This window comes from Alosa sapidissima, chromosome 12 (genome assembly GCF_018492685.1).
Source record: "Alosa sapidissima isolate fAloSap1 chromosome 12, fAloSap1.pri, whole genome shotgun sequence".
NCBI classification, from domain to species: Eukaryota; Metazoa; Chordata; class Actinopteri; order Clupeiformes; family Clupeidae; genus Alosa; species Alosa sapidissima.
Window position 1 is genome coordinate 376,503 of NC_055968.1, and position 21,138 is coordinate 397,640.

Sequence of the window (21,138 nt, forward strand, 5' to 3'; positions counted from 1 at the left end):
GGATAGTCCGCAATTCACATTAGTTTTGGTTATCACCGCAAAGTACCCAAGTTCTAGGCTATTCCGTCGCCACGTTTATAATATTGCTATAATACCTTTGTCAGTAACAGTCGATACTTTTGCTTGCATCAAATTGCGCATTCGCATTTAGTGCGCATCTATTAGGCTTAACGAGTTCTAAGCGTCTTTGTATGCTCATATCTGACTTCACTATGAATGCATTTATTTATGTTGTAAGACATGTAAAATAAATGAATGACACCGGCACTACGCACAAATTAATGTAAACTTACACCGCACTTCCCTAATAACTTAAGTTCTCTCGCGTCACTGACAGTAGGCTAGCTAGAATGCATTAAAAAAACACCGGGAAAAACAGTGTTCAGTCCACCAAGTCATAAGCTATTGGCGCTGCGCAGCATCAGTTGTGATATTTATCCTACAGAGTGTAATCGTAGGTAATGTCATGTATGAAAACTACAATTGTTAGGCAACACTATAAGTGTCAAGTCCAGGGCAGCTGAGGTGTGGCGATGACATCATCGATACGCAATGATGTGCGGTTTCGCTGTCCAAACGAATTCAAAGGGGCTACGGTTTCAGATTTTTCCACTCTGGGACCAGGTTGCAAAAAAGTGCGGTTTCGGGCAGTGCGTTTACAGGATTCGTTTGGACGCTCGGCCAAGACGAAGCAAAACCTCTGCGTTTAACCCAAAAAGCGTCTCCATGTGGACGGGCCCTGAATCTCGCCATGTCACCGAATCAGGGGAGCAATGAGCTTGTTTCCCCGCAATAAGATGGTCCTATCGCGGGGTGATATGTAGACAGCGACACTCGAAGTGCGTTCCTAATGTCACATTTAAATGCACACCTAACAGACGGCATCATATTAAATAGGTAGTCTGATTTCTGTTTAATAGCCTGTAATAATAATATGTTTATATTACGTGAAAAGCCTAATTGCTTAATTGTAGGCTACCATTTTTTCCGTGAGGCCTGATCGAAATTGTCCCGCAAATTTTTTTTATCTTTCCTTGCGGTCCAGAAGCGCTGGAAAGTAGCAACGTTGAGCTCCCCCACATTGAAACCAGCCCCGATCTGCACGCTGCAGCCAGGGGCTTCTGCAAAGGTAGCACACAGTCGAAAGTGGCACACAGTCTATGAACATGGGGGCGACATATTCCTATTTCGCCCAGGGCGCAGGATTGCCTTCCGCTGGCCCTGCATACAATGCATCTCAATAATGGGACTTGGAAGATCGAAATGTAATTATTGGAATCCAAATTAAATGACAATAACTTTTCCTAACATGTCTTTTAAACAATCTATCAGCACTTCACTTTATTTTTTATACCTTAGTGAAACAAAAAAAGTCATGGATTGCTGCTTGAAAGTTCAGACACCCTGATTAGCAAAGGATGATATTTAAATGGAAAAGAGTTTCAGTTACATTTTGTGTATAAGATTTTCCAAATCTTAATTAATAAATGTGGCATGAGTTTTTTTTTTTCCTCAGCAAAAATAAACAGCAATATTTTTTAATACCTTGTTTTGGGGCAGCCGTGGCCTACTGGTTAGCGCTTCGGATTTGTAACCGGAGGGTTGCCGGTTCAAACCCCGACCAGTAGGCATGGCTGAAGTGCCCATGAGCAAGACACCTAACCCCTCACTGCTCCCCGAGCGCCGCTGTTGTTGCAGGCAGCTCACTGCGCCGGGATTAGTGTGTGTTCACTGTGGGCTGAGTGTTTCAATAATTCACGGATTGCAGAGACCAAATTTCCCCTCACGGGATCAAAAGAGTATATATAAGCAATGTATGTTAAGTAGGGCTGTCAAAATAATTGATTAATTTCGATTAATTAATTTGAGAAAAAATAACTGATTAAAAAAAATAGCGCAGATTAATCGATTTCGTATGACCTTTGACCCCGAGCCGTTCTAGTTAGTAACCATTACTGTAAAATGAAGGAGAGAAGAAAATGTGCTGCCTAGATCATTGATTGGAACATTTACTTTTAAAAAATGGCCTGATGGTGTTGACAAAAATAAAGTGTTGATTAAAATAAAGTCTTCTGCAATATCTGCAGCAAGGAATTTGCATATCACTGGAGTTTGGCACGGGAGGAGGGGATTGAAAGGGCAGCAGCTGATTTAATGCGAACCTTAAAGTTCTTGCAAGACACCAACTATTATTATCATTATGTTATACATTGCTTACAGTGATGTTATACAATACTATACATTGTTATACAAAGAGATGACATGAATTCATGAAATAATCTGTGAATACTCAATGACTAAAATAATAAATAGCTGTAGCCCTATTTGCTTCCATATTTCTATGAAAAACACAGTGAAAATGAAAGAAAATAATATCACTTGCTGCACATGAGACTATTCCCTAAAACATCTTTATTCAATGATGTTCAAGTTTCAAAAGGTACATAGTACAGAATACACGTTAAAGTACATGGGATAAAATTATAGAAAAAAACCTTTAAAACTAAACCTTAGCTTGGACAGCATCACTGACCTCTGTTGTTTGATTAGTCTGATCTTGGAAAGAATGATGACCAGACAGTGATACTTGGAGTATTGTTTGCTTGTAACTTCTCACTACCCCCTCCAAAAAATCAATAATGTTGTCTGCACCAGCACTACATCCATCCTCTTCTTTAGAAAGTTTCCTCAATGTACCCAATACACATATCATTTTGTTCATCCTGTCCTGAATACTATTTTTTCCTCTCTCCTCTTTGTCCTCCTTTTCTGTCTCAGATTCATGATCAACAAGATAATTTACCAGAAACCCCATTAGGGTAGACCCAAATCTGCCTGTTACTGAGCTTTGTATTGTCCCCAGGTCCTGTGGCTGACAGAGATTGAGAAGATGCAGTAGTGTTTGGCAGAGCTGAGCACACAAACTGGTATGGTAACGATATTCCACAAAGTCCACTCCATCTTTGCTGTTTTCTAGTGCCTTCGTAATTGCTATCCATATCTGAGCAAACTGGCAAGAACTGCCATATTTGGCACGGGAGGAGGGGATTGAAAGGGCAGCAGCTGATTTAATGCGAACCTTAAAGTTCTTGCAAGACACCACAACACAAGACAAGGCAGAGTAGGCCTCAGCTGACCAGCTTGCTGTGCCTGTAAAAAAAATTCAATAGAACAGGTTAAACTGGCTGTTAAATCTTCATAACCCACCAAATCCCCACCTCATTCACACATGCCACACCATGGTTTCCTTAATCCTGGTCACTGTTTGCATATCTGGCTGTCACAATTCTACGAGCAATGCACCTTTTAGGTAAACACTTTACTCAAACTACTGAAATCTGAAAGTTGCAAATGTTTTCAAAAATCGTCTCGCTCATTTTTTTTTTTTTTTTGTTCATATCTTCTGCTCCATATCTGTATTTTGTATAGTGTAGCTCCCATTAATATCATTACTTTATTTTCTGTTTGTTGTGTCTTGGGCTTGCTCATTGTTGGAAAATTGTTTAAATCTCAATGCGACTGATCTGGGGTAAAAACTGGCCAATTGTTTACTTTAAGGCAAGACACGGCAGGTGAAAACATCGTTTTTTTCATGCACTGTAATTGTATTTTGTCTACTCGCGCCTGTATATTTCACCTAAATTCATCAAAAGTTAGCCTTCTAACGTTTCATTCTCTACCGCGAAACATCATGTGTAGTACCGTTGGAAAGCTCTGTTGTCCTGCATGACATTGTGCAATCCAAATATGGACACTTCCTTTGTATCGCACATATTTAATTAGTGCCTAATTTGCATAATTAAACATTCAAATTTCAAAAACTTGTAATACATTTTTTTTTCATACTTGTGTAAGTAATCAACTGAGGAAGTTTCATGGTGATGTCTATTATTTTAAAATTTTACCCCATTCACCTGTAGTGTCTCTCCTTAAAATGTAAATAAAAAGGCATCACAAAATGAAATCGTCTCAAATTAAATTGAATCTAATTTGGATTAAAATAGGTCTATACAGATTGATGCTTAAATGCACAGCTGAACAAGAACACAAATGCATCAGTGTGTAGTTTAAGAAACAGACGCCTCACACCTGGAAGTTTTGTTAAATAGCATACCAGTTTCAACACCAGTCAACCAGTCAATACCAGTGTCAAAATCAACAGAAAAGGTGACTTCAGGATGCTGGTCTTCTAGACAGAATTGTTGAGTAAATCCATATCTCAGACTGGCCATTAAAAAAATACAAGCAAAAGAAAACGGAAAATCGACAGAAGACAGAAAAAAGTGATCTGAATAGACAAATCTAAGATCACAAAAAATAGCATTTGTAAAATGCAGACCAAATGCTGGAGGAGTGTTTGACTACATTTGTCAAATATAGTAGATAGGATGTGATGGTCTGGGGTGCTTTGGTGGTGATAAAGAAGGGAATCTAAACAGGATAAAAGGAAACTTGAAGGCGGCTATATTCTTGAATTTCCCCTTGGGGATCAATAAAGTATCTATCTATCTCTCTATCTCTCTATCTATCTATAAATCCAGTTTGCAACTCCATACTATACCCTATTTTCCTCCAAAAAGAGCTTCAAGCTGCGGAAGAACCACGTAGGGAAGAAACCGACTGGTATTCTGTCTATAATTCTGCCTGCTTGCCTAATCTGAAGCATTAACAGTAGGCCTAACAGAGATCTGAATGCACCTCGGCCCGGTCGGAAGATACATTTTGCTTAAAGCGAAAGTATCTCTTGCTTGACTTGGAAGGATAATTCTCAAGGTGTTGTAGGATTTTTAGTTGGAATGTTTGGATACTACACACAAGTGGACATGCTTTTTAATTGCGTAGACTACAATTATCAATGTGATGGTCGCCATAGCGGCCACACACCAAACACACTAACTCTCCCTTTTTCATTAAATCTCATGTTTTCATAATTATATGCTCACACATTTTGATGTCTACATATTTACATTCATATTCACGCACACTCTACGTTTAGCAACACTACATGGCAACCAATTAAAAATGCAACACATAGACTTTTGATTTCATACAACATACAGACTTTATTGCTTAGTTCAACGGTACGTGATTGTGTGGTTGAGTGCACGCAACTTATCAATTGTGTTCTGTTACTAATTAGTTTAAGTTTGTTATTTAACACATTTTGTTGATTTACCATGTATCATGTTTGTTTGTGGCATTCCTGTTTGAGTGCAGACGGGAGCTGTGTGCGTCATGGTATTTGGTCCGGGCGGACTTCCCGACTGTCAAGACAGAGCGGCACGTTCCGCTGGTTTAAATTATCTATGGCCACATCCATTTCGCGTCTTTGCCATGGGGGAAGGAGGAGCCTTTTTGTGTTTATTGTCTGGAGCTTTCTGGTTGGATTCTTTTGTGTTTTATGCCCAAATGTATTTGTGTAATTTATTTATTGCTAGCATTATGTGTGGTTATCTTTTTGAATGTTTTGGTAATGTCTGAAAGTTAATTTTGTCGTGTTCCCCCTTTAGTTATTCATGGTCTGTCCAGTCTGTATTTAAGTTCCCCTTTGTCTCCTTTTGTTAGTTCTTGCTGTGTGTTCATGTCGGAGGTTTGCATCGGAGGTTAATGTTTATTCTGTTTAGATATTCTTATTTTGGGCACAGAAATGTATTTAAAAAAGTAATTTGTTGATTTTTGGTAATAAAACCATTTTTGCGGAATTTGCAATCCTGGCTCCCTGTGTCGACTGCCTCACTATCAAGTTGAAATCAAAGCACATCGATTCTCTCACATAAGTATAGCCTACACACGTACTTCAAACAAACAAGCGTGTCAGTTTCACACGCACGCATTGTATTGCCATACACAAAACTGTATCACAACAGTGTTATGTTGGTAAATCATCCATTGCACAGACTGCTTTTTTGTAACACTTGCAACAAATATGTGACCAGGCATGGCAAAACCAGGCACATGTCTCCCCAGAGACATTTTGAGTTATTCACAGAAAGTGTAGTTTCAAAGCTATCCAATGATGTCTCACTCATGGAGATCTGATAATATTTGAATAAGTTGTAGCCATTTTAAAGTATACACATCTCAAAGCTACAAGCTGAGAAATCAGGCTTTTCAATTTGACTACTTTCTCCCTCAATCCATGGGAGGGGAACACAATGGTCCTCATTTACATGACATTAAGATCAACCCTCCCCCTCACGGTCACTGATCTGTCAGCCTGCAGTGCTAATGACCCATCGAAACGATCTGTAATGGGTTACAGAACCAGCTAGTAGCGATGGATAAAGTAGCCTAAAACAAACATGAGATCATGTTTGCAAACCATGTTATTTTGAATGAACACCCCAGTGCAAGGCACCAGGTTGGCAATGGATTTAGCAGGTTTAGCAATGGATAAAATAGTCTAAAACGCGAACTAAACAAACATGAGATCACGTTTGCAAACCCTGTTAATTTGAATGCACACACGATGCAAGGCACCCTGCCATCAGTCAAAACAAGACATTCTCGCATTATTCAAATTAATTGCCCACCGAAACTATCTGTAATGGGTTTTGGATAGTAGCCTATGGTGCCAATAGCTAACGACCGTATGCCTACGTTAGCTAGTAGCAATGGATAACGTTTCTAACACACAAACTTTATCCCCGTCAAATGTAACTGTGGAAATAGCATCTGAAATCTTACGATCTAGCTCCTCTGCTGCCAGACCGAGAGATTCTTTCTCGTTTTAATTATCTTCGGCTAAGGCCAGCTCTAGATTAGCAATGTTCTCCAATGTAATGAAGTCGCCTTCATCATCAGATTCAGGTCATCTGCAATCCGCTGTGCTTGGTCCATTTCCATTCCAATTGTAAACAAAACAGCATGCTGTATATAATAATAATTAAGTTATTTTATTACAAATCCGAACACTAAAAAATTACACTATTAGGCTTGAAATGATCCCAAACACTTACAGATTATGACACAATTTTCCAAAAAACCCTCAACAAATCCAGAAAGACAAAATGACCAATTTATTGGTAAAATTCCACAAGTCTCCATTGACATTAGTGCAGCAAAGGCTTACTCTGGTCTGCGCATAAAGGGGGATTTCCCCCCCTCCCCCTTGCAATAATCGAACGCGGAAATTGTCGAACGTTTGCGCCTCTCGCTCCGCTTGAACCCTCTCTGGTATAGTGCTGCAGAGATATCAACCTGAATTAGCATGCTAAATTACTAGCCACAGCCCGACAGGTGTCATAATACCAGTTTTGGCCATTGGAGGCGGTATGCGGGCAACATAACAGCCAGCCAAACTGCAATACATGTGTCTCGGTTGTTACTCTAAGGTAGACCAACTCACTTTTGGAGGTATACTGCCCCCATCTTTTATGGAATGTGGAGTATGAATTGATTTTTTGGCGGACATTACATATGGCACCTTTAATGCAGTACCATCTGAGGTCCAAAAGACCACGGCCATCTAATACTGTTTTTCAGCCCTGTCCCCTCTCAGGATTCTCTGAATATTTTTATGACACTATATACTGTAGATGATAAAATCCCTTAATTCTATGCAATTTCATGTTAAGAAGCATTATTCTTATATTCCTTAATTATTTGCCCACACAGGTTTACACAGTGTGATGAATATCTCTACATCTCTGGGATGCTCTTTTTATACCCAATCATGGTGCCAGTTAACCTAATTAGTTGTGAAATGTTCTTCCTTTTGTTGTCCTTATCATTACACAACTTTACTAGCCTTTTGTTGCTCCCTTCCCAACTTTGAGACGTGTTGCTGGCATCAAATTCAAAATGTCCTTATATTTTCCATGAAATAGTCAAAATTGTTATTTTTAACATATTGATTGATATGCTGTCAATGTCCTTTCTGCACTAAATATGGGCTTACAAGATTTGCAGATTACCACATTGTGTTTTTATTTGCATTTTAAATGTCCCAACTTTTTTTGGAATTTCGGTTGTATGAAAGTTTCACCTTTTAAAATAAATTACCAGAAAAAAAATAATAACTCCACAATATTTTTTGATGTGTGTGTGTGTGTGTGTGTGTATGTATGTGTATAAATATAATTTTTTGAGATGCACCTGTTCTCTCATCATATTAGAAAATGCATCTGTGTAATTGATGTATCTGTTTTATGGGAGGTGGAACATTTTCAACATTTTTCCCCATCATCCTAATATCCTAACATTTTTTACAATCAGTGTTTTTAGAAGTGTATTATAAAAGTTCAGTTCAGTTCAAAGTTAAGTGTGATGTTGGATCTATTTTACCTGGATTTAAGGGGACAGACTAAAGAGTCAAGTTCTATGTCACTATGAAAGATTCACTTTCAAACCAAATAGATAGATAAGATCAGAGATGACCTCTATTTTTCATGTTTGAGGGAAAGGTTGGAGGGTAAGGTGCTTTTTACCATTTTGTTTTGACAAAAAAAAATATATATATTAATACAAAGGCTTACAATGCTTGAGAATACATTGCAGATGTATGAATAATCCAGCACTGGATAATGTGTGTACCCTTATGTTGGTAGTAGTTTGTGCAATCTTGCTTAAGGCAAGACACTACAGGTGAATAAGGTAACATTTTTAACTAGCAGATATCACTATGAAACTTCCCCAGTTAATTACTTAGATTAATATGGCAAAAAAATGTATTACAAGTTTTCTGTAATTTAATGTTAACATATGCAAATTATGCATTATCTAATTAAATATGCGCTAATTTGCATACATTTTAAAACACAAAATCTCAGCATTGGATACAGTCAGTTTCAAAATTATGTTTTTAATTGTATTCACATATTAGATGGGGGGAAAATTACAGAGGGATTTATGGATATCTACTTTTGTTATCCTGTAAATCAGAATATGCTGTCAATGGTCTTAAAAAATCGATTTTTGCCATGTTTTTAGGCATAAAATGTCATATAAATCTGGCTTGGAATAATATATCCACAAACCCCTCTGTAAAAATCTTCTAAATATAGTTAAGCATAAGACTAGAAAGTTTGGTGTATATAAGTGCTTCTGAAGTGGAGATTTCGTGCTCAGAGTGGGAGAGGAAACTCATTTTAAGAAAACAGCCTTAAAACACAGCCAATGAGATTCCGTTCTCAGCCTAGACTCAACTTTGAACTTTCGCGATTGGTTGCTAATACAAAGGAAGTGTCCATATATGGATCACATAGCATGATACAGGAAAAACAGAGGTTTCCAACGGTACTACACATGATCTGTTTTGGATCACGGTCGCGGTAGTACATGCAAGGTTAGAATGCTAACTTTTGGTGAATTTAGGAGAAATATACAGGCGCGAGTAAACACAGTATAATGAAATAAACACTTAAATGTGTAAATCGGACTTTTTGTTGTAGTAGTGTGACAGAATACATGCTAAGGTGGCTAAGATGTTATCATATGGCAAAGTACTATATTTGTTCTATATTTGGTACCTTTACTGTTTGGCCCTAATCTGGACATCATAAATCAATATACAATTTAAGGAAATCTAAGGATGGGACTATATAAAACAGAATTATTCGGTAACACTTTACTTGACAGTATCGACATAAGAGTGACATGACACTGTCATGAACACATGACACTTTCATGACACATGAACCCTAACCCGAACCTCTAACCTTAACCCTAAAAAAACGTAACCGTAAAAAAACGAATGACACTTAATAACAGAAGCGTTATGTCATAAACATTTATCACTTGTTTATGACACGTTCATGACAGTGTCATGTCACTCTTATGTCGATACTGTCAAGTAAAGTGTAACCAATTATTCTTTAAGGAAATGTCATTACATACTAAACATTTCTGGCAACATACAGCTCTGAAATGGTCTAGAATTAAATTGCCTCAAATTGTGCATCAAGAACTCTTTGATCAGAGTGCGGGTCTGTTTGTAATTCCATTTCATTACAGGTAGTTTTTGGTGCGTGTATAAGCCCTCTTACCCAAGGGTAAAGCAGGATTTTTGAAGGCATTTCCAAGAGCATAGCAAGCATTCCAGCGGACCTTCATGGTGGCATCACTTTGCACTGTATCCACTAGTACACACATGGCCTGCTCCAGTAGCTCCTCAAACCCAGGCTGTTTCAGTTGCTGAGGCTGCAATAAATGCAGCAGGTTTCCCAGAGCCCTCACTGCATTGCTCTTCACCTGTACAGTAGTTATGAAGATTCTTTACTCTCATTTCCTGTGGCAGTACACGTTTGAAAACACAACACTCCTGAGGAACCTCTTCCATATGACACATTTTAAATGATTGCCATACATTATAAAATTGATACTCCTGTTATCCTTACCAATAATGGCAGCCATTCATGTGATGAAAATGATTATTAATGTTATTAAACAAGAAGTCATATTGCATTTTATCAGAAATGTTATGCATTGACAACAAACGGTGACTTTGATTATGAAGTTCAAAGTGCTCTTTCAGTCAAAGCCCATCAATGTCACCATTACAGTGCCTATAAAAAGTATTCACACCCCCCTTGGATATTTCCACTTTTACTGCTTTTATAAATTGGATTTTGATCAGATCAATTTGGCCTTTTTTACAATAATTTACAAAAATCCCATCTTTCATGATGAAGTGAAAGGAGATGAAGAGTTCAGATGCAAAACCCTCTAAATGCCACCTATGTCAAAAATGAGATAAAGATGGTGAGGGGATGCTCTCCACACATAGTATACGTTAATCAAATAATTTAACTTCTAAACCCACTAAATACCACTCCTTTCCTGGTCTGAAATATCGATTTATAGGCAAAAACCTATAGGAGACTGAATTTAAATGCTCATTTAAAAGAAAAGTGGTCAGACGGATTTAGAGGGTTTTGCATCTGAACTCTTCAGATGTCTACAAAGTAATGTTAATGAATTACATAATAACAAAATACATAATGCAAAATAAGCGACAGTGGGGTAGACTGAAGTAGACCAAACAGTCTAAACTTAGAATAACATTACAAACATTCAATATTTAGTATTTAGTAATTAATGAAATCAATTATGTGTTTGGTGACGCTTCTACAGTACACTTCCACTTAGTTACACACAGTCCTGCAAGTCCTAAGAGTGACAGATGTTATCTGTAGGCTACCTAGCTTATGAAAATTGGCTAAACAAAGTGACAAAGTTAGCAGCTCGAGGCAATCGAGGCAGGCCTTTATTTCTTACCTGCGTTTTATTGTGAGACATGCGTTTTGTTTGGGATTTAATTTATTTTTGGACTGTTTGATTATATTGTGAAATGTTGGCAGGCACTGAAATCTGGGGGGTATTTGATGGTTCACTATTAAAAATATTTCATGTAGTTGAAAGTGTCAGGATTTCCACCCGCTGTTTATTGCGAGACAGGCAATCGCTTTCATTTATTCATTGAACATGCGCTGTGCTGTAATGGAAACCTTATTGCGTAGCCAAGTAGGCCTACGGTAGCCTAAATTTAGTTATTTTTTTAATTATGCATGATTTACTTTTTTATTAAATTCGTAGGCTGGAATGCCTCGCGGCAACAATTGTGTTTAAATGTAGTAGCCTAAAGCTTCAGCCTCTGGCAAGCTCAGAAGGGGGCGGCAAGCGACTGGTAGCTTGAGAGCGACATGTTGAGACCCATTAGGACAACGACTTTTCATTTGCAACAGTATTAAACCAACCAACAGTATTAAACCAACCAACAATATAAAATATTAAGAAGAGCTCTTTCATTTCATTGAGTTAAATCGAAACAATGTCTTTTAGTGTTCTCATTTGGCTTATTCAAAATATTTTATTTCATATAATATATGTTCCAAGCCATTGTCATCTGCTGCTTCTGCTTTGCACTGCTAGCAGTTTGATTAAAACGTCAAACACACAATTTATTTTAAAGACAATGGCTTGAATTTTAGCTTTTTGGGGGGTACATTTAGGCTACATATAGCCTTAATATCCACTCAAACATGGCAAACATTTTTTTCTCTCTGTATGTCCTGCACTGCCAACATTCAGGCTACATAAACAAATGACACATTCTTTACGTGTGTGCTTGATTTCCAGGGCACACAACTATTTGCTTTGCTTGTGAATTAAGTTGTACTGTATTGAATGTGCTTGTTGAACAATGCTGGCAAGCTTGTGTGGTTTACTAACATAGCGTCATGCCTGAGGTCCACACATAACATCTTTGGCTTATGAATACCACTGGACAGAAACAGGCAATGAACAAACATTAAGCCAAACTTTTAGACCCTTTCCAGTTCAATCCATGAATGAATATGGGCGATAATTTCCCGTCAGGTCATGCCTCTCGTCTTGTTACTGCTATGGTTCTGGTTGGCAAACTTGGCACTTCTTTACTGGCTACAATCGAGTGTGGGAGTGACCACTTATTTTGTATACGGCTGATTAGCGTTTTTTGCATATTACGGTTCGTAAGAAAAAAAATCCTACGAGAGAATTAATAGGGTTTTGGTAAATCATTTTATAAAGAATATAATGTGAAATAAACTCATTCTTATCTTTTAAATAACAAGAACTTGAAGGCAGTTCAAGTTTTTAGCTCAATCCTTGATATTCTTAATTCAAATATACTACATGAACCTTAGTTTTGTTCAAATTGCAGTGGTGTACAATATGGCGTCTTAAAATTATCTAGTTTATGGGGCAGCCGTGGCCTACTGGTTAGCACTTCGGACCTGTAACCGGAGGGTTGCCGGTTCGAACCCCGACCAGTAGGCACGGCTGAAGTGCCCTTGAGCAAGGCACCTAACCCCTCACTGCTCCCCGAGCGCCGCTGTTGAGGCAGGCAGCTCACTGCGCCGGGATTAGTGTGTGCTTCACCTCACTGTGTGTACACTGTGTGCTGTGTGTGTTTCACTAATTCACGGATTGGGATAAATGCAGAGACCAAATTTCACTCACGGGATCGAAAGAGTATATATACTTAATATACTTATAGTTGCACTTAAAAAGCTCTCATTGGCATAAAACAAATTTACAAAACACTCCAAACACCTGCTTTTTTGTTGAGTATTGGAGCATTGTGTGTAGATTGATGTGAATCAATGAATCAATCTTTGAAGATACTGCTTAAGACACTGCTATGACTACTACAAGTCAATGATTACCACTGAAGAGACCTGCAGGTTGCAATATAGGAAAATATCCAAGACAATCTTACCCGATCTTTGTCCTTAGCTGCTTGAATGGAAGACTTCACCAATTTAAAGAGAAGCCCACTGGTCAATTCTTTCTGGAAATCAATAACTACATTCTCCCTGCAGTTGACAGAGAAAATGATAGGTAACAGAAGAAAAACAAGCTCGAATAGTAGCATTGGTACAATACAGGTCCACAATACAGAAAATAAATTATATTTAACCTAACACAAATATGTCTCTCACCTATTAACTATGATTGCATCTGTGAGGTTTCCAAGTGACCAGGCAGCCTTTGCTCTAACATTAGGTGAATGATCCTCAAGAGCAGTGAGGATGACACTGGCACTGTCCATCATGAACATCACATCCTGAATAGAAAAGACAATTAAAATGTTGCGTTGAATACACATAGGTCCAATCCCTTTTCCAAATTTTACCCTTTCTAATTGAAATTGAGTTACAAGTCATGTGTGTTTTGTGTTTGTGATGGGTTGTGCCTAGGTTGATGGTTGGTTGGCCAGGGTTTTTATGGCTATGGTTCAGTCCACATCAACGGGACGGACCAACCTAGCCAACCTTGACCATGCCTGGGCTGGTTATGAGTATTTTGGGTATTGGATATTTCAATGTGGTAATATGGTGACAGCATGGAGGAGAGTGTCTCCAGGACGCTGGTTTCACTTATTAGCCTTCATGAGGTGTCGTGAGCCTAAATTAACGAAACATCGGTGAATGAGGGTGCCCACTTGATAACCCCAATGACATGCCGCATACTATATACTGCTGTTGGATGGGCCATTTGTATTGTGTTTGTGACCATTTGTTGGCAGATTTGTGGGTAGTGTGCTTTTTAAAGTTAAACTTGAGCAGGGGCTTCTGAATGTGTTTTTACCTTGGATTTTGGCACAAGGGATTTTAACATCTAATCCTGTGTATTAATGTAATGCATACAAATTGAAATCTTCCTCTATTAAATGGGACAATCCTCCAAGAAACTGATAACCTCAAGTTGTCAGGTGCACAAGGAAAAAAGTCTCAATCTTTTCTTGAACAGATTGAGCATTGAACAGTAATTAAATTATTTATTTTTTTTTAAATCTGGGATTTCTGATAGTAATTTTGACAATGGAAAAGTACAGACATACTACAAAGTAGCATGTAAAATTCAACTACAAAATTTTATCATAGCCCACGTCTATTTTTTCAGATGCAAAAACGGCAACATAAGGTTAGTCGTCTAATATCGATAACGTTCACAACATTAAAAGAAAACATGCTGCTACATTGCTATGCTAATTTACTCGTTTTTTACTCATTTTGAACATCTAATTCTCAAAGTTTCAACTATTTCACCTGTGAAATCCCTAGCTTTCCAGCTGACATTTCAGACGCACCTAAGCTTGCACACACTTTCACTTTAGAATGGCATGAATGACTGAGGCATGATAACTGTGAACACAAGTTTCAAAATAAAAACGATAGTTGAGAAGGAAAGCAATCCATGCACTCCAGGAAAGGCCTAGCAACCACCATAGCAACCATGTTTTTTAACATAGCAATCACCATATGTACCCTAGCAACCATGCTAATTACCCTAGCAACCACCATGGTTACCCTAGCAACCACCATAGCTGTGTTTTTTAGCATAGCAACCACCATATGGACCCTAGCAACGCCCTAACAACCATTTTAATTACCCTAGCAACAACCTAGCAACCACCACTTTGTGACCTAGAAACCACCATAGCAACCAATATGATTACCCTAGCAACCAGCATAGCAACTGCTTTATTTATGTTTTGGCTTATTGGATGTTGTGCTAATACAGATAACTTTTGATCCATGTGCCTGACTTTAAAAAATGAGGTACTGTTGCTAGGTTATGGGGACGTTTTTGTGTTATTCTTAGTCCTTTTTTCTGATTAACAAACTCGGCTGACACCATCAACGTCAAGTTAACGTTAACCAGCTTCCGTTGGGCTGATGAGCGCCTTGACTAGCCTGCCTTATGTCTCTGAAGTCCCTCATCCATCCGTGACGCTGCACATCCAATGTCTGGACAGAAGGATTGCTCAGGGTGCCTAACGTTAATCTGCAAGAGATCTGCAGCTGCCACGACCACCGAGCTGCGGCTGACATGCGAGCTGCCATGCTAGCATCTACCAGTGCCTGGAGTTTGGATTGAGTGCTAAGAAACTCTGTTGACAGCGTCAACCATGAAACAACAAACGGTCACTGTCTAGGACCACCGAGCTGATAATCAGCAGGGTCGCCCATCACAAATTTGGACTGTCTTGTTCTTCCAGTGCTCTCCAGACTGCCAGTGAATTCTCCGGGTTGGTCAGTTATAAAGAACTTTGTTGGTGTTGCAATGGTTGTGAACACACAGCTGTGCGCAGTTTTCACGCGGGTCATCTTTGCCCTTGGACATTTTCAGCCGGTTGGAAATTGGACTAATTTTATTTTTAATTTTTATTTATTCATTTGTTTGTTGTATGTTGTATGTCTTGGTGTCACGGGTACGCTGGCGACTACGCCGCTCCGTCCGGCATCTATTGTCTTTGTTAGTCTGTGTCAATGACAATGTCTTATATGTGGAGCGCTTTGGGTTGCACTCTGCATGTTAAATGCGCTATACAAATAAATCTGACTTGACTTGCCCCTGATCAAGCCCACTCTTGCCGTTATTAAAACAAATATTTTATTATTTTTAAAAAAAACTATGTCCTCCCATTTTTTCTACACAGTGTCTATCTACTGATAGTGTCTCATTGTCCCAAAGGTGTGGACTTTCAACCCGTACCCTTTGTGTCTACACCTTGAAGAGGCAATACCCAGTGGAGGACATTCAAGACAGTGCAAGGGAGAAGGACAAAGTAGAAGTGTAAGGCCAAGCACAAGTTGGATGGGTGCTGGATCCAGTACGAGTATTACAAGAGATGATCCGACACCAGATAGCTCCCATTCATAATCTTTTTTTTTATTTTGCTGAGGCTTGAAACGTTACAAAATAAAAAAAGAGTATGATTGGGAGATATCTGGTGAAGGGAGAAATAAATACATAATGGGATTGGTCCTTTAATCATACAAGGTTCTGTTTAGGGATAGGGATACCTCTGAAAGACCAGGAAAAAGGACATAGACTCCTAGGGCTCTGACTGAAGCAGCCTTCACTAGGGAATTCTCACTGTATGTTAGACCCAACAACATTGTCACACATAACATCTGGGTCTTCTCCTGAAACATGAAAAAACAAAACTATTATTCATCATGGCCTTGAAATGTATGTATATTAGTAAGCCCTTTTATGTGTGTGGCACTCACCGGAAGCTTTCTGAAGGCTTGTGGTAATATGGAAGAGAGGGTGTCACAGGCACTGGTCTGCAGAGTAGGATGCTTCTCATTTTGTAAAGCTGTAGTTAGTGGTCCACTCAACACTTCTGACCAGAACTGTATTACCTGCATTATTATTATTATTATTATCATCATCATCATTATCATCATCATCATCACCACCATCATTATTGCTGCAAAACCACTTTTGAAAGAACAATAGACAGCTTCTTATAGTGACAAAAAATGCAATGGAAAAATGAATAACATTGAACAAAAATATGGTTGCAAGTGACAATTCATGGGGTCCAAAAACATTTGATGAAAGGACACAGTTGAACTATTTGACAGGTCCAACGTGTGAAAAAAAGATGCTTGCATTTTAGGATTTTAAATCAGACCAAAAACAAGCACACCATTTTTTTTTTTATTTGGGTTAAGTGGCGTTTCAGATATCCAAGTGTGCCAATTGTAGCACCCCATTAAAATTAATGGGTAACGAGACATTCACAGTTGGATACAAAGCTTGGTGGAAAACCGCCCTGAGGTAGTTCTCTGTGAACATACAGTGGGGCTGGACGTGACCTGGCTTTACAATGGAATGTTACTGTGTCAAATCTCATTTGTACTCTCTACCACTAGATGGTAGACATCCACAGCTTTGATTCAAGCTCAAACATGTCAAAGTGTAGAGGAAGTAGTGAATCACACATGAAAAAGATGGAGAATAGGTGCATTTGTTTGTATTGACGCAAAAGCGATCTAGTCTAGGACCTGTTATTCACCTTTTCTGATTCTGAAGGAGAATATCTGACTTTTGGAGAGGACAATCGATCATCTGTGATAGTCACGGTGCGTCTGTAAACAGAAATGCGTCTTTGCGTTTGCACGACAGTGTCCACTAAGCATACATTGTTTATTTTCGACCCTTTGTCCAGATGTGGTACAGACAGCAGGGGTAGTAAAAATAGGGCTCTGAAGAACTAGTCACCCGAGATAGACCCATATTTATTAGCCTACTTTATGGTAGGCTATAGTAGGCTTTTGTGGTTATAATAATAGTTTACTAATGTTGGTTTACATTCAACTATTTTCCTGTTAATTTGTTATGTGGATGAAATGACAAAAAGGAAGAAAATCTCAAATATGTTCAACATTCAGTATTTACTAAAAGGTGCATAATCCGAGGTGGTTGCCACCCAGTGACATCACAATATGCAAATTAGATGAGTACATTTACCCTTTTCATAAACTTTTGATTATTCTCAGTGATTTCCACATTTACAGCAGGATCATTCATCTCTGATCACGTTCAAGCCATGGCCTTTTGAAATGTTGATGTCAAAATCAATTGTTGTGTTTTTTTAAACCCTGGCTTTATATAAGGCTATATGTTTAGCCTAATTGAATAATTTGATGATGGAGAAGACAAAACCTTTTGTGAAATGATGCATCGTCATATGAAATTTACAGTCTCTGGTAGCCTTGAAGTGACATCATGCTCTGTCTGCCACTCGTTGTTTATAGCTGATCATGCTTTGGTGTGTGGCATTCTGAAGCAGTCTTTAAAATCAGGACCAAGCTTGGGACGTTGCAGTTGAAATTGTAGTCTGTCCAGTCCAAAGTAGCCTGGGCTATTCAAATGTCAGTTTATTACACAACATTTTTACGTTGTTTTGAATAGCCACTGCAGCCTACTCATGTTGGCGTGTTGTTGCAAAATCCACAGAAAACATTTTATGCAGATGGCATATACAGAGGCAGTCTATTGTTGCTCCCTCCTACATTTCTGACATGCTCATTGCATATACACCATCAAGGGCTCCTTGTAATACCAATAATTAACTCAAATTCTGCACATGGTACCTTTAGTTACTATACCCCCACTCTCTGGAATTCCCTGCCTCCTGAACTAAGGACTGCTCCGACAGTGTATTCTTTTAAAATCAGATTAAAAACATATTTATACTCACAAGCTTTTAATTAGGCTTTTAAGGCTATTTAAGTCATCTAATTGTTTAATTATTTCATTTTTTTTTACTTTTAATTATTTATCATTATTTAATTAGTTAATTATTTTTTAATTATTTTACATTTTTTTATTCACTTTTATTCACTTGTTATATGTATTTTAATCTCCATCTTTTTATGTCAATCTAATCTTTATTGTTTGGTCATGTCTAGTTTGTTGTGTAGTACCTTTGTTTTGGAGCACATTGGGTCTGTGCTTGTCACATGAAATGTGCCATATAAAAAGTTGATTTGATTCGAGGAGCAAATTTCTTTTACTACGTGAGAGAAAAATCAAATGCACTGTATTGATATTCCATTTTCTTCTTCCGACTTATTATTATCATCCAGGCCCTAATTTGACTTGACCGCTTATCGTAGAACTGGTTCAAAGTTTGACGTGTAGCTTCTGAACCAAATTTTGGTCCTATGACTTTTCATATTTCTACGTTTTGAGATATTAAATAAAAACGAAACTTAAAAATCTCTATTCATAGGTGCCACTTACGTCACTATCAAATAGAACGCCACCATATTCACGACCGATTTCGCCCAGTATGGTCGCCCACACTGCACATTTGAATGTGTGAGAGTGAGAGAGAGAGAGAGAGAGAGAGAGAGAGAGATATGTGAAGTTTTTCAATTTTAACTTCACAAGTTTTTCAAATTTCAATTTTAGGCAGTGGGGATAGCTTGAAGGCATTCAAGAGTAGGGGAGAGCCTGGACGATTGAAACACGGGACGAATGAAACATTCCAGTTTTCTCCGAGTGTATAGGCTAATGATGATAGACAGACGTCCTTCGGTCAAAACATAGAGCATGTTAACCTTCTATCAGTATCTTCCTGCTCATTGTATCACAGAGTTATAAACGAGTTTTGATGCGCAAAAGTAAACTTCATTAGCGGTTACATTTTTTTGATTATTAATGAGTGTTTTTCATTTAAAGGTTCAACTTAATGCTTATTCAGTAGACCATTTAGTGTTCTCCACAATCCCAGACTTTCATATTGCATGCTTGTTTACATGGAAAGCAAAACAAGCTATAGTGACATATGTCATCCCGACCAGGCTGTAACTCCATGTATGTTAATTAAAAGCACAAATATCTGTGTTTAAACAATCATTTATGGAGGTGAGACATGGAAAAACAGTTTTAGGATGATGAAAATACATTTGGGCCCACCAGGTAGGGGGTCGAGTTTTCCCATGTTATCCTATGGAAATCGATTCATCGATTCCCCTCTCACACCCTGCACGCACACGCAACAAAATAAACAGGCGTCTCAGTCTCACGCATGTATAGGCAAAACTGTATCAGACCGGTGTAACGTTGGTAAATCTTCCATTGCACAGAATGATTTTGTAGCACGTGCAATAAATGACAGTCGAAAGATACAAACAGTGCTGCTATCAATTTGCTTGGTATAACCGCATTTATAGTTTTCTACAAATGCAATCAATCAAATGCCTATATCACTCAACCAACGCTAACGGTAACATTACCTAGGTCCTTGTTGATATTACAAGATTAACGTACCTGCAGTAAAAACCAAGCATGTCCGATAAACATCCTCAGATTTATTTCGGCTTCAAGAAGAAATGGGAATTACACTTCATGTGAACATCGTCCTATCCTTATTAGATGTTCGCTGCGGTAAATTACAGTCCTTGTAGGAAGCGTCCATTGTTTTTTCCAACCCACTTTTAACTTCCAACAAAATTACGTCTCACTGCAACGATGCGCCATCTAGTGGACAAACGACTACTTATCGCCAATACTGAAAATGCAGCCATGATGATGAATATTTATTTTGGCTTTCTTTTAATCCTACTGAATTTGTAATTATGTATCGGCCGTTCTAATACCAATAGTATGTGGGTGCCTGTGTGTGTGTGCATGTGTATATGTGTGCACCGCCATTTACAATGAGTGTACAGTCACTAAATGTACACATAACCTAATTTTTTTAGACCCCCCCATGGATGAAATTCTACGAAACTTGGCATACCCCCAGAGAATGCCAGGTCAATCATACACATACAATTTGGTGCAGTTCTGAACATCTTAACTGAAGATAGGGGCGATTAAAGCAGAATAATATTGCATTTTCATTTTTTACCGGGGGGTGGGGGTGCAAATCACAAATGAGTGATTATGAGCCAGGTTGATGTGGGCCCTTGAGACCAACATACCATAAAAGATTCTTCATCCTCAGTGCCACGGTTCAGGTAGTTATTTAGGAAAAACTGTTTTTTTTTTTTTGCGGTTCGGGGGGCCCAGCACGGGGGGGGGGGGGGGGTTTGGGGGTGGTTGTGGTCGGGGACGAAATGAAATTTTTCCGTAAAAGTCTAGTGGGGCTACATACCCACCAAATTTCATGTACCCCGGTGGTTCGGTGTCCCGGGTATCAATGACCAAAAATTCAGGGAGTAGATGACGGGAAAAATTCTTGAATTGTGTGCATGTGTGCATGTACAAATTTATGTTTATGTGTGTGGGTGTGTGTGTGTGTGTGTGTGTGTATGTGCGTGCATGTGCATACATGCGTACATATGTCTACTGTGTGAGTATGTGTGATACGTATGATTACTGTAAATGTATGTGTGTGCG

At 38.5% G+C, this 21,138-nt stretch overlaps 1 protein-coding gene across 2 annotated transcripts in view; it reads right to left on the reverse strand.

Annotated features, from left to right (window-relative positions):
- Positions 1-2,393: 2,393 nt before the first annotated feature.
- heatr6 (HEAT repeat containing 6) overlaps positions 2,394-21,138 on the reverse strand; it is a 117,476-nt gene continuing 98,731 nt past the window's right edge. Inside the window, exons 15-20 of one of the 2 annotated variants that reach the window (XM_042056148.1) lie at positions 16,506-16,640; positions 16,296-16,418; positions 13,425-13,549; positions 13,202-13,298; positions 9,987-10,191; positions 2,394-3,150 (exon numbers count right to left, since the gene is read on the reverse strand). In XM_042056148.1, coding sequence (XP_041912082.1) covers positions 2,504-3,150; positions 9,987-10,191; positions 13,202-13,298; positions 13,425-13,549; positions 16,296-16,418; positions 16,506-16,640 — 1,332 coding nt within the window. In that variant the 3' untranslated portion in view covers positions 2,394-2,503. The remainder of the gene's footprint in view (positions 3,151-9,986; positions 10,192-13,201; positions 13,299-13,424; positions 13,550-16,295; positions 16,419-16,505; positions 16,641-21,138) is intronic. The other variant, XM_042056150.1, reaches the window with a different exon arrangement.